The sequence below is a fragment of the Eurypyga helias genome, unplaced genomic scaffold (assembly GCF_000690775.1).
Source record: "Eurypyga helias isolate BGI_N326 unplaced genomic scaffold, ASM69077v1 scaffold5647, whole genome shotgun sequence".
NCBI lineage: Eukaryota > Metazoa > Chordata > Aves > Eurypygiformes > Eurypygidae > Eurypyga > Eurypyga helias.
The window spans coordinates 1-12,317 of NW_010259681.1; the positions used below are offsets into that span (position 1 = coordinate 1).

The 12,317-nt window shown below is 41.6% G+C and overlaps 1 protein-coding gene across 3 annotated transcripts in view; it reads left to right on the forward strand.

Annotated features, from left to right (window-relative positions):
• Positions 1–2,503: 2,503 nt before the first annotated feature.
• The window catches only part of PMS1 (PMS1 postmeiotic segregation increased 1 (S. cerevisiae)), a 43,936-nt gene continuing 34,122 nt past the window's right edge, over positions 2,504–12,317 (forward strand). For 2 of the 3 annotated variants that reach the window (XM_010154717.1, XM_010154720.1), the window contains exons 1-4: positions 2,504–2,657; positions 6,491–6,673; positions 8,744–8,846; positions 10,461–10,624. In XM_010154717.1, coding sequence (XP_010153019.1) covers positions 2,526–2,657; positions 6,491–6,673; positions 8,744–8,846; positions 10,461–10,624 — 582 coding nt within the window. In that variant the 5' untranslated portion in view covers positions 2,504–2,525. The remainder of the gene's footprint in view (positions 2,658–6,490; positions 6,674–8,743; positions 8,847–10,460; positions 10,625–12,317) is intronic. The other variant, XM_010154718.1, reaches the window with a different exon arrangement.

Below are 12,317 nucleotides of genomic sequence, written 5' to 3' on the forward strand. Positions count from 1 at the left end.
ACCCCCGCCTTGCTTACCGAAAACCAGAACCGAAACTGGGGGCCTTTCGTGTGGTTTGAGGGGAACCCGAGGGTGGCTGTCTGCAGGCTTTATTTGCAGCCTTTGGGTTTCTCTCCTGACCTGAAGAAGTGCCCGAGTACGTGAGCTGGTGGGCTCACAGAAGGGTTGGAGAGGGCTCGGGGTGCTGCCTAGAAATCCATGAGGCCGCAACCATGCGGTTTAAGGAGCCTTGGGTTGCAGATTACGGGATGGTGTGCAGCATCACAGCAGTCTGAGAACACCCTTGCTGGTGTGTCTGGCTTCGTTCAGAGGGGCAGAAGGATTGCAGGGATCATGGTGCTCAAACGCAGAAGATACTGTGCCTTCCCACGGACTATGGGTTGTAATAGGTCCGGTCAGCAAAGATTTACAGTGGTACTGGGCCTGGAGCTGAAATACATATCTTTCAGCTACAGACAGTCAGGGGTCAGATGCATTTCCATATGCAAGTACCAAATCTGACCCAGCAGGTGCCCCGGGATGTGGCCAGCGGGGCAATGTGACCATGCCCCCAGCAGTGGGGTGCTTTGGGTCCAGGGTAGGGTACGTGGGAAGCTGGTTCCTCTCCCACAGAACCTGCATCAGTCACACCTCATGGAATATTTGTCTTTGGGATCCACGGTGTTTTTAAGACCCTCCCTTGCCTCAGTCAGCGTCTTCTGATAAAGATATCCAGCTCTGATCTGGCACTTGTCATCGGTAAATCATGAAGCACTTGACATGGGAGTCCTGTGTAACACGTGAATGCATGAGGAAACCTGCTGTCCTGAATGCCTGTACATGATTAATATTGATCTGTTTTTAACAACACACGTCTTCCCATGCTCCTCTTTTCCAGTTTGTTTGGTGGAAAACTGATTTGTCAGATCTTTTTTACCACTTCTGAAAGGTGAACTCCCTTTGGAAGGTAAATAAGCTGAAATAGAAAACCTCTTTGTATCTGTTCTTAGAAAAGTTTTAATACTGCTTCCTCTTGAAAACACTAATTTTTTTTTTTTTTGGGCCAAGTGAGATGTGTTTGCTTTGTCTTTTATGTTGAAGGAGTGGCAATCTATGAAAGGATGCTGAGGCAGGGAAGTGTCCTGTAATTGTTGTGTCAGCTGCATATACCCTGCAGGATAGTGGTCCTCTGGGGTGTTGGCCACAGTCCCTTGCTGCATCCTGACTGTGTCAGGAGGAAATCTGGGTTTGCTCCATTCTTCCACACGTGTTCATATCCTTGGGATCGGTGTTGAGCATACAGTCCATGTTCTCCAGCAGATAGCTGGGGCTGAATCAGTGGGGAAGCCAGGACTGCCAGGATTGTTTGCCTTTCCGTGTAAACAACATTACGTAACATAACCCAGTAAAGAGCGCTGCTGTGGAGAGAAGAAACCTAGGACAGAGAGCAACCCAAGTCTGAACCATTCTTGAGGTGCAAAGAGCTGCCTAGCAGTGGTCTTTCTCCCCCCACTTCTATGAATGAAGAGCTGTAGTTGAGCCCCTTGTGTCAAGCTACAGTAATCAGACAAGATTTTTCCTGGAGCTTGGTTAATTGTGTCAACTGGGGTACTTAAACAGCAGCGCATGCAGAAATTTGCAGACCCGCTTACCATCTCTTCATGGTAGAGTGTTTCCAAAATGAAGCAGGAATTTTATAACCCTTTGTAAGTGTTTTCAGTGATTCAAAAAACATCTCCCTTCTCAAGTGGAAGATACAGACACACAGCAACAAAGTGACCAGCCTGAGGGCATGCAGTAAGTCTGGTCAGAAAGGCAAGGTTGCAGTTCAGAAGCTCTTTTTTTATTATTGCAGTGGATCACCTTGCCACTGAATATAACTTTTGCCTCAGCAGCACTGTGCTTCCTCCCCACTTCTTTCCCAACTCTGAAACAGTTACCTTCCGGTCATATTGCTTCCATGAATTTTTGGGCACTGAGAATTGTATGCACAACATGGAATTGCTGGGCTCAGAAATTTTAAATACAGGGAAAATATGTTACAAGGAGTGTGTTTAAAATTCCAAATTTCTAATTTTTTTCATCGGTGCTGGAGTCAGACCTGTTGCTGGATAAATATCCTATCTAAAGATATTTCTGACTAGCACTCTGCGTTACCATCGGCTTGGTCTGCTCTGTTATAATTGCAAGATCACAACCACATGCTATAGTAATTTACAGGAGATGACTATATATATGGGAGATACTGTTTTAATCTATTTCTATCTGAATTCTTAACTTTTTCATTAGAAGTTTAATCTGCTTAAAATAGTGTTTTCTCGTTTGGACCTCCTTGTTTAGTTTCTTCCACAAGTCAAACTCATTGACTGCAGAGGAAGCTGGGTCCTACTGTATACTGAAAATTATACTCTTCAGCTGTAATGTAATTTCACCTACATTTAAAAGTTTCTGTAAAACAATTACTTAGAAAAATGTATTTGTAGTTTGTCTTTTACCTTCTTTTTCTGTTACCTTTTATGCAGCTTCTTTTGACTCTTGAGTCCACTATGAAACAGCTGTCAGCAGAAACTATTCGTCTCATTTCAAGTTCTCACGTGATTACATCAGTTGTCAGCGTGGTGAAGGAACTTACAGAAAATTCTTTGGATGCCAGTGCCACAGATATTTCTGTTAAACTGGTAAGTCCTCTTTATTTCTCTTACAAAGAAATGAATGTAAAATAAGATGCAAGGAAACTTGTTCCACGGCAAATGTGGGTTTTTTTGCTATCATGGTTTGGGGAATGGAAAGGTATTAATAGTATTTATACATACCTATTTTAACCTCAAAGAGAAACGGTCCAAAATAAGTTTCCATTAATGCTTTTGAGGCCCCACTGGAACAATGAGGCATATTTGTGCTCCTGAGTGTATCTTGGGAAACGACTGTCAACTTCTTTAATACTTTTCCTACTTACAAATTACTATTTCCGACTAATAGCTTGTTGTAAAAGATGTTTGACTTAAGTTTCACTGCTCAGCTGGCATATTTAATGCTCATTACAAAATACTGTCAGGAAGGTGAAATTGGAAACGGAAAGGTGGATGGCCATGCTAGATGTTTTTGTAATACAAATGACCATATGGTCCCTGAGTAGCATGGTGAGCTCTGGCTACTTCTAACATTTTATTTTTATAAGATCTTAAAAAAAAAAGAAAAATTGGCATATCTCTCCAGGATAGTTTCTGAAAAAAATAAAATATTGCTTATAATAAAGAGCTTGTGCTTTTTTTCCCAAATTGGGTATAATGACTAACGGATCAGCTGCTCTTGCTGCCATGAGTATTTCTGGTTTTGCAGTATTCTGTCAACAGCTGCGTAGTAGCAGTACCTCCTGCTTAGTAAGAAAGTGTGTTGATGCAGTCTGGATGTATCCAGAATTGCATCCAATTTCCCTTTTTGCAAATAATGGTGAATGTATCAGCTATTCGTGAAGTAAGTGTTCTGTCTTTTCTAAATGAGCCTCAAGTGTTTTCCATCTGAGCATGGTTTCCTGCGGATGGCAAGGAACATGCTTCTTTGTGGTTTGCCTTAAGTGTGCTGAAGATACTCTGTCTTCACTATGGCCTGTGATGACCTCTGTCTTCTCAGTATTTAGACTGCATAGTGTTTTACCTCACGAGTAACTCCAAAGTGAGTAGTGTGCACACAGTTCTGGGCATAAAGGTACCAGAATACATGATGTGTTAATTCAGCTAGCTTTTAGGCAACACTGGGAGGAACATAGCTCATACTGTAGCTTTACATAGTGTGATATTGCTTTCGTTACAGTATAAAGCCAGTGATTTGATTAGGAACTGAACTGTGGCCTTTCTACAAGGAGTTGGGTGGTATCTAGTTATTAATTTGAACTTCAGCCTTGTTGCTATTAGAAAGAGGAACAAGCTGGACCTTGCCATTTTGTTAGCAGTGGGGTCAGCTGCCTCAGCAGCACGGCTGTGCGTTAAGCCTGTGCGGAGTGATGGTTTCATTCTTGACGTGATGTCCTGGCTTCAGGTTAAAGTACACTAAAAAAACGTTGATGCAGCAATATAATTGTGTCTGTGGATAAAGAGGCTCCATGGGCATCAGTCTGTTGGTTTCCCTGCTGCCCTCTAACAACAGGAATTTATGAGAGTAATCTTCACAAGGCTGACTGTGAGAGCTACATGTTTTAATTAGCAGAGATGGGAAAAGCCTCTTGTTAGTAGTAGTTGGAGCAGAGTTGGGTTCGGGAAGGATGAATCTTAGCTCCAGGTTTGCTACTATTATACAAAATGGCTGTAGTAGAAGGCAGACACTCATTTCTGCACCTCTTTTCCCAATGTGTGAAGTGAGGTGGGACCTTTAATCCTTAGAACCTTTTCAGAGGATGTTTAGCTCAGGGTGAGGTTCCACTCTATACCTGATCCATCTCATAGCTTGAAAAGCAAAGCCCTATATCCATCTGCATAGCACTGCTAGTAATTTCTGCCTCTGATGATCCATTCAGCTGGCTAAAGAAAAGTAACCCAGCAAGAAAACTGGATTATTTGGGCCAGTTTAATAAGCTGAATTGATCTCAGAGTTTTCATGAGTAAGAGAGCTGTAGCTGAAACAAAGATGGGACCGTCCAGTCGTGAGTAAAAGAGGAGGGTGTTGAACCATATGGTTTGGCATCAGTGGTCTGGTAAATCAGCTTAAACATCTCGTGGGATCATGACCTCAGTAGTATTTAGGTCGTGTAGCATGGTGGAAGGTGTTAGAGTATACAAACCTTAAGCACTGTAATGCTTCAAGTAAAATGTGTGCAAGTAAAAATGAATAATATTAGAAAAGAAAGAGAGAATCGTTCATGTAACATTTTGATTCAAGTTGAAGAAGATAAATCTCACTTTTCCTAAGCAGTTAAATGGTCTGGAAGTAAAAATTAGAATGGAAAATAGGGGTTAATTGTAAAATGCTCCAACCCTTCATTATGCGTACAGCAGCAGGGTAGGTTTCCTGTTTCTCTCTCCTTTTTATGTTCAGTCGAGGTGTATTGCTTAGGTTCTGTTTTGCTTCCCAGTAGGAGGTTGAGTCAAACATTGGCCAAAGCATTGCTTTTCACCTGAAGATAACTTCAGCACCATTCATTAATCCAGCAAGTGAAATGTAACCACGTCTCTGTCATCTATCAGTTAATTGAAAGTATATAGTTCTGTGCCTACCTCAGAGGCTTTTGATGTTTCCTAATGCAGATTATGTGTGAATACAGATAGTATCTTTTGATACCTTCCTTTTGGTTTTAACTGCATTGTTTTTTTACTTCAAGAAATAACCCTGGGAACACGTATTTTTTTCATAACTGTCTTCAGTATACGCTCAGGTGGGACAACAGAGTTACTTCTGTTTAATCAGCCAGCTTCTGGGAGCAACCCTCACGTACAGCAGCAGTGCTAGCCGCTCGTTCAAGATACTCTTTCTAGGCAAAACCTCTTTTAAGGTTGCTTAGATGCATTGCACACTACAGCACGTTTTTCTGCACGTTACAGCATGATCTTTTCAAAGTGCCAGGTGTGCTTCTTGTAAAAGAAGTTTAGTTGGTGATCCTGCAGCTCTAACTACTTTCTCCTCCTGGCCTGTGATTCTTTTTGGGTGTGATTTACGTGTGGAGATTATAATATAGCTGGAAGGAAGCATTTGCTGCACCTTTTTGAGATGTTATAGATCCTAAATTCTGTATTTCATTTAGCTATCCTCATTAACTGGGTTTTCAGAGTTTTACCCTATTTATGCTGGTGCTTATTGAAATGACATCTTTAAATCAGAATTAAGTAAAATATGTATTGTGTACATGTGAAGGTAAATCACAAAGAATGAACTTTGCCTCCTTGAAAGCTGATTTTAAAAGAGCATCTTTACAAGCTTTCTTTTTTCTTTCTTCTCCCCATTCATGCCTTGCTCCCATTACAATTGCAGCTTCTTTCAGTATGCTGAGAGACGGTATAGAGACTGGAAAACCTCTGCAGTAGTGAAATCACGGAAATAGAGTGAAATTGCAAACAGTTCTTACTGAGGGCCCACTGACTTGGGTGAATGCAGGGCTGCATTTGTGGTGATTTGGAAAGACTTGATAACAAACAGATAAGAGAGGTGAAAAGTTTTTAGCTTTCCAGCTACAGATCTTTTTCTGAGCTTATGTTTTTCAAATTTCATCAACGTTTAAAAAAACCCCTTACTTAATTCCTGTTTCAAGTCACTGTATTTATATGCTATTTCCAAACATGGGCATGAATGACGTTATTTAATTAGAGAAACAGGCACTACTGTCCTAACATGTTGGGGTTTTTTGATTGGGGTTGGTTGGTTGGTTGTTGTTTTGAACCAAACATTTAATAATTTCTCAGTTTCTCCAAATAAGCAAGGCTCCCACTTCCATCTGGATGGCTGGAAGCTGTAATCTTAGCCGCTTCAAACTTGTGTCTGAATTAATTCAGCTGATGTAGTGCTCCTTTGTTTTGTTCTGTTTTAGGAGAATTATGGGTTTAACAAAATCGAAGTAAGGGACAATGGCAATGGAATCAAGGTTGCTGATGTCCCAGTTGTGGCAATTAAACACTACACCTCAAAAATAAGCTCTTCTGAGGACCTTGAAACTTTGACAACATACGGTTTCCGTGGGGAGGCCTTAGGATCAATCTGCTGCATATCAGAGGTGAGCAGTTGCTGTAAATATGCCTAGGCTTTTGGGTTGTGATTTTTTTGTATGTGTTTGTGAAAGTTCCATTAAAATATCAGCGCAAAGGCTTTACATTCTTGCAGCAGCCTGCCAGGGATATGTTTTCCAAACATTTTGGCTTGTGTATGCTGCCTTTCCCCTCTTCCCCTGAAGTCATGTCATATGGTTGGGGAGCAATATGGATTTCTTGTTGCCATCAGTCCTGCCTTTCTGTCCTACTGGTTACAGCAGTGCTCTATTTATTTCCGTCAGTCAGAATAGTTCAGGGACAGATTGCCTCTTCTTTTGTATCAGGATATAGGTACACGATTCCTGAAGCATACATGTATGGTTATAGGATTCCTTAGAACACCAGCTTATGCTCTTTAGCGTTACCAGCAAATATGGTGTCAGAGTATGGCTGCGTTTGCTACTTGAATCTATCTGAGGAACAGCAGATGGCAGCCAGGGTAAATCAGTTCAGGGAATTGATGACCCACATAGCTAACCATTCCAATAAGGATTTCTGCCTTGATGTTATCTAGGTGTTCAACAGTCATGGAATCTTGATGGGCTCTGTCTTGCTTCTTGACATGTGTATGACTGCAGTTGCAAAAACTTTGTTGTCTGTATGAGTAAACAGGAACCTGCTCCTCAGCCTATCTGAGTCTGATCCGTATGTTTGTGTTAAGAGGACTGACTGTGCACGGATATTTAGGATTTAACTTGTTGACTGTAAGTTGGTTAAAAAACATCTGAAAAGTGTCCAGGCTCTTAAGGGTGCAGCATCTACCTCTTCCATTATGCTCTGCCTTTTTGTGCTTTTGCTGTGCCAAGGTCAAGTTTTGGATTTTTTTTTCCAAGTCTGCCAAGGATTATATTCTGCAAGAAGATAGAGGTATCTGTGTCTGACTGGAAGCAGCAACTGTGGAGGTCAGGAGAGATGTTAGAGCTTGACTCCCTGCTACCTTGGGCTACATTCACCTTGCACTAAGCAGCAGTGGGTTGTGTGTTTGGATGGGGATTTCCAAAGATGCTTTCAGAAGTGCTGGTGTTTTGACAGATGATGACAGACCTCAACCACTGGTTCCTTCTAATGAGTTGTTAGGGCAGGATGCCATCTGTTCTGAACATTTAATCAGCTCTATGGTACGTTTCATAAGAGATGGGAGGTGGCCTGAGTGTATTAAGTACTTTGATAGGTATTACTTTAATCCCTGGATCAGCAGTTACGTTAATTAAACACTCCTGGAATGAATTGTATTCTGGCTACCCAAACTGCACCCTGAAGTTTCAGGTAAGAGGCACTTTACTATTGGCCCTTAGGTAGGTCTGAAATACTGTCATTTCCAGTGAATCAATTACTGGGTTTTCTTCTTTCCAGAGGCATGGCTGAACTCTGAACCATTCATGAAATACTAAAATAAACCAAAATCATCTGAAGCTCTGTATGTGTGATAACCTTTATGGCTTTCAGGTGGTAAAGGCACAGTGGCTCTGTTATTTGAAATACTGATCCCTGAACCCAGGGAATTGCAGTTTTATTGAACTTCTGGTGACTGGTCTTGCTAAAGCCAGTCTGTGTATTACCTTAATAGCTTACAAAACATGCTGCTACTGATTGCTAGATATATTTGGGTGTGGAAAGATAATATACGGTTTGCTTGATAGTCGTCGTTATGTTTGTGGAATCTCACGTGAATTTAGGAAGTTGCCTGTGGATGAAAATGTAAAATTATCAGTTGATTTAGTTGTTTATTTAACCTGTGTTGAGAATAGAAGAGAGAGGAGTATGTGGTGTAGGGAGTAGGGATTGCTATGCTTTTTGTGTTAGTGTGATAGAATGCGTGGTTTTTAGTTAAGTGGATGGAAAAATGAGTAATAATGCAGAAGACTGTAAGAATCATTCTATGAGACACCTGTAAAAAATATTTTATAAACTAATTAAATGTAATTGCAGTGACTGAAATGACCAGTGGTGAGAGTGGTAGCAAAGCTTACGGAGACTCATTCTGAACTTTGTGATCTGTGAGTAACAGATTTTTTTTTTTAAATCACTCTTTTCAGGTTTTGATCACAACAAAGACAGCTGATGATGACTTCAGCATTCAGTACGCCTTGGATAGCAATGGGCACATAACTTCTAAAAAGCCTTCCCATCTTGGGCAAGGTAGGATACCCTTGTTCTGGTGTTATGCTGTGACCAAAGTGTTTTATGTTTCTCTGTGTCTCTATTTGACATTGAAATAGTTTTTCTGTACTTGAAGGCTGAAGCTACACTTTGCAGCTGTAAACATTTCTTGCCTTATGTCTGTCAACTGAGAACGTGGTGTTATTGTAAGAAATAATATGTCTTGGAAGTTGCTTGAGATGGTAATTATAAACTAGTTTCTCCTCAGCTTGACAGTGGGAATAATAACTATAAAAATTCAGTGCCCCAGGTCCAGGCAGACTTACTATCAAGTATATGAAAGATTTGTTCAGGACCAAAACAGTGCTTGTGTCCATAGCGAAATCCTTGCTTAAAGGAGGAAGAGTTGCCCGGATACAAGGGAGTTGCTGGAAGCAACGCGACTGCAGGACGAGGCAAAGTCTCAGTTCTTGCTAACCTGCAGGAGGGGTATGTCGCTAGGAATCCTTCTGCATGCGTGTGGGAAAGACTAAAGGTTACCCTCACCTCAGAGGCAGCCGTGGTGGTTCAGCCGTGGTGTAGATTTGGGGTAGCTTCGTGCTCTGCTCAGCTAACTGTTGTTCAGCAAGGACCATTAAGACCACGCCGTGTCCTCGCATTTGTACTCCAGCTGGTGTGTGTATTCCCAGAAGAGAAGTGGCGCGCTCCTTTCGAGTGACAGGGCTGTGGTGCTGAGGAAGCATGGGCAGGTTTTCCAGAAAGCTCAGCTTTTTCCCGCTGAGCCTCAGCGGCTGCTTGTCAGTGTCATGCCCACAAGCTGCAGGCCCGTACACCGACGGGGAGCTGGCTGACAACCCGGCCGGCTCCCTTCCTCCTCGGTGCTGACTGGCCGCAGGAAGCCGTTAAGCCGCAAGAAGCTGCCAAGGGCTGGTCCATGGGTAGATACTGAATGAAGAGCTGAAGCTGAGACATCTAATTTTAGATCATTTTAAGCAGGGACTCTTTTTAAGATAGAGATGAGTGTTTTCCATGACAGGAAAGCCTGTGGGTTGCGTTGCCTTGTCTTTTGTCAAAATTGTTGAATGATTGACTGGATTCTGTGACATATATTTAATACTTGACGATATCCTTATGGGCTAGGAGTTTGTGATTGCGTTGGGAGATGAATATTCCTCCTTGTACTGTATACTGTACCTTGAACAGAGGCATCTGTCTCTTCAGGTACTACCCTAAAGCAAATGCTTGTGAAGGGCTTTAATGGAGCGCAGTGTTCCTTCGCCTCCAGATATGTCTGATTAGATTCTAGTCTGTTAATCGTTTTATTAATGAAAGTTAACTTAATATGCACTGAAAGAGCTTCATTTAGTGCTTGCTGTTGTCAGTGTGTACGAAATAAAGCTTAATGCTGCAATTGTAACTGTAAACAAAGGAGGGGAGTCGCAGCTCCGGAGGTCTATAGGTACTTTTCTGGGAGGATGACTGCTAATTTGATGTATTTCTTCTCATGATAATATAACCTATTTAGTGTTACTAGGGTTAATTTGGCACGCTGCAGCATACAGACAGGTCTCTTCAAGTCAAAATGAACATCCCCAGTATCCAGTCAGTGTTTTGTTTTCAGTGTAATTTCTGCTTACATTTTGTCACCTGCAGGTACTACAATAACGGTTCTAAAGTTGTTTGGGAATCTTCCTGTAAGAAAGCAGTTCTACTCAACAAATAGAAAATGTAAGGAAGAACTGAAAAAAGTCCAAGATCTACTGACAGCATATGGTATCATAAAACCAGACCTGAGGATAACCTTGACACATAATAAGGTAATAATGATTTTTTCTCTGTCGGCTATTTAAGGATCAGTTTCTGATGAATTTATGCAGTTCTGCACAATTGATTCCTTGGAATTTTTTTTTTATCATGGGTTTGTTTTGGACTTCCACTTCTTTCTTCCCTTCATAAGATGTGTATTTATGATGGTTACAGATTTTGATCTTAAACTTCTACAACTCAGACTCAGATCTTTAGTCTGCTCCAACAGGTGTCTGGTTAAATATATGAAATATAAAAGTTATTTTACATGCTAGTTGTGTAAAAATGATTTTACCTGCTTGTGGTTAGTAAAGATGATGGTGGCGTTCTGCAGAACAAAGAAGGGAGACCTTACTAGACCATGGGGCCTGCTCAAGTGTTAACCTAAGGCAATGAGCTTACTAGGTTAGGCTGTCTGTCTGGATAGACACATATAAGTAGCTTGCTGTGTGCTGAGTCAAGGGCTCCATACAAATAATGGCCAAAAAAATTCAAACCAAGCTGCTACATTGGTGTATGTAAGATTAATTTACATTTTTAACAACAGGTCTTCGTTAGAATCATAGAATCATAGAATGGTTAGGGTTGGAAGGGACCTAAAAGATCATCTAGTTCCAACCCCCCTGCCATGGGCAGGGACACCTTGCACTAGACCAGGTTGCTCAAAGCCACATCCAGCCTGGCCTTGAAGACATCCAGGGATGGGGCATCCACAACATCTCTGGGCAACCTGTGCCAGTGCCTCACCACCCTCTCTGTGAAGAATTTCTTCCTGATATCTAATCTAAACCTCCCTGATTTCAATTTATAGCCATTACCCCTTGTCCTATCACTACAGGCTCTTGTAAAAAGTCCTCTCCCAGTACCCTTGTAGGTACCCCCTTCGTTGAGCTAGTTGTTCTTTGTTTAGACTTGGGGAAGCATGTTCAGAGGTTGCTTTGACTTTGCTGCATAATGAGCAGTAGTTTTACAACACAGCTACAGAAATGACACCTTGGTCCGTTCTCTTTTACCTGGCCCCCATTTAACATAGCTGATTTTCTTGGTTGTGCTCCGGCTGGACACCTCTGCGTGGGAAGCTGTGCTAATGAACTCCCAAGTTGCCACAGTGTAGAGAGGTGACATCTAGTGGCCAGAGCCCTCGGCACTTCTGGGCTGAAAGACTACTGTTTGTTGATCTTGCTGTTTGGCCTGTTCACTGTGCGGTTTTGATCAGTTACTCCGTCAACCAAACATTCACATTTCAGTTCCTTTTCAAGGGGAGTTGTGTAACAATCTGCTTCCTTGAAATGACAACAGATTGCCCATCCTTTTCTGAAGTTGGGTGACACGCTCGGATTGTTTTTCACAGTATTTACACCTTGATATTTAGAAATACATCCATAAATACAAAATCCAGCCTTGTGGCTACAGAATTAGTATTACAAAGCTGAGAAAGTGTAGCTACTTTCAGTCTTACTTCACTGGAACTACAGAAAGTTTGAAACCTGAGATCTCAGGGGTGTGAACTTCTTGGACTTTGTTAATCTCCTTGACAGATCCAGCGGTGGTTCACAGTACTGATTTTAAATATTGGTTTTTAAAACTAATTTTGTCTCTTATTGGTGGTTTGGTTTTGCCCTCTCTGACAAAATGCAGATGATGTTTTTATGGTATTTTGATTTCATCTCCTTTGATTAGACTATTACATGTCTTGGTTTTCTT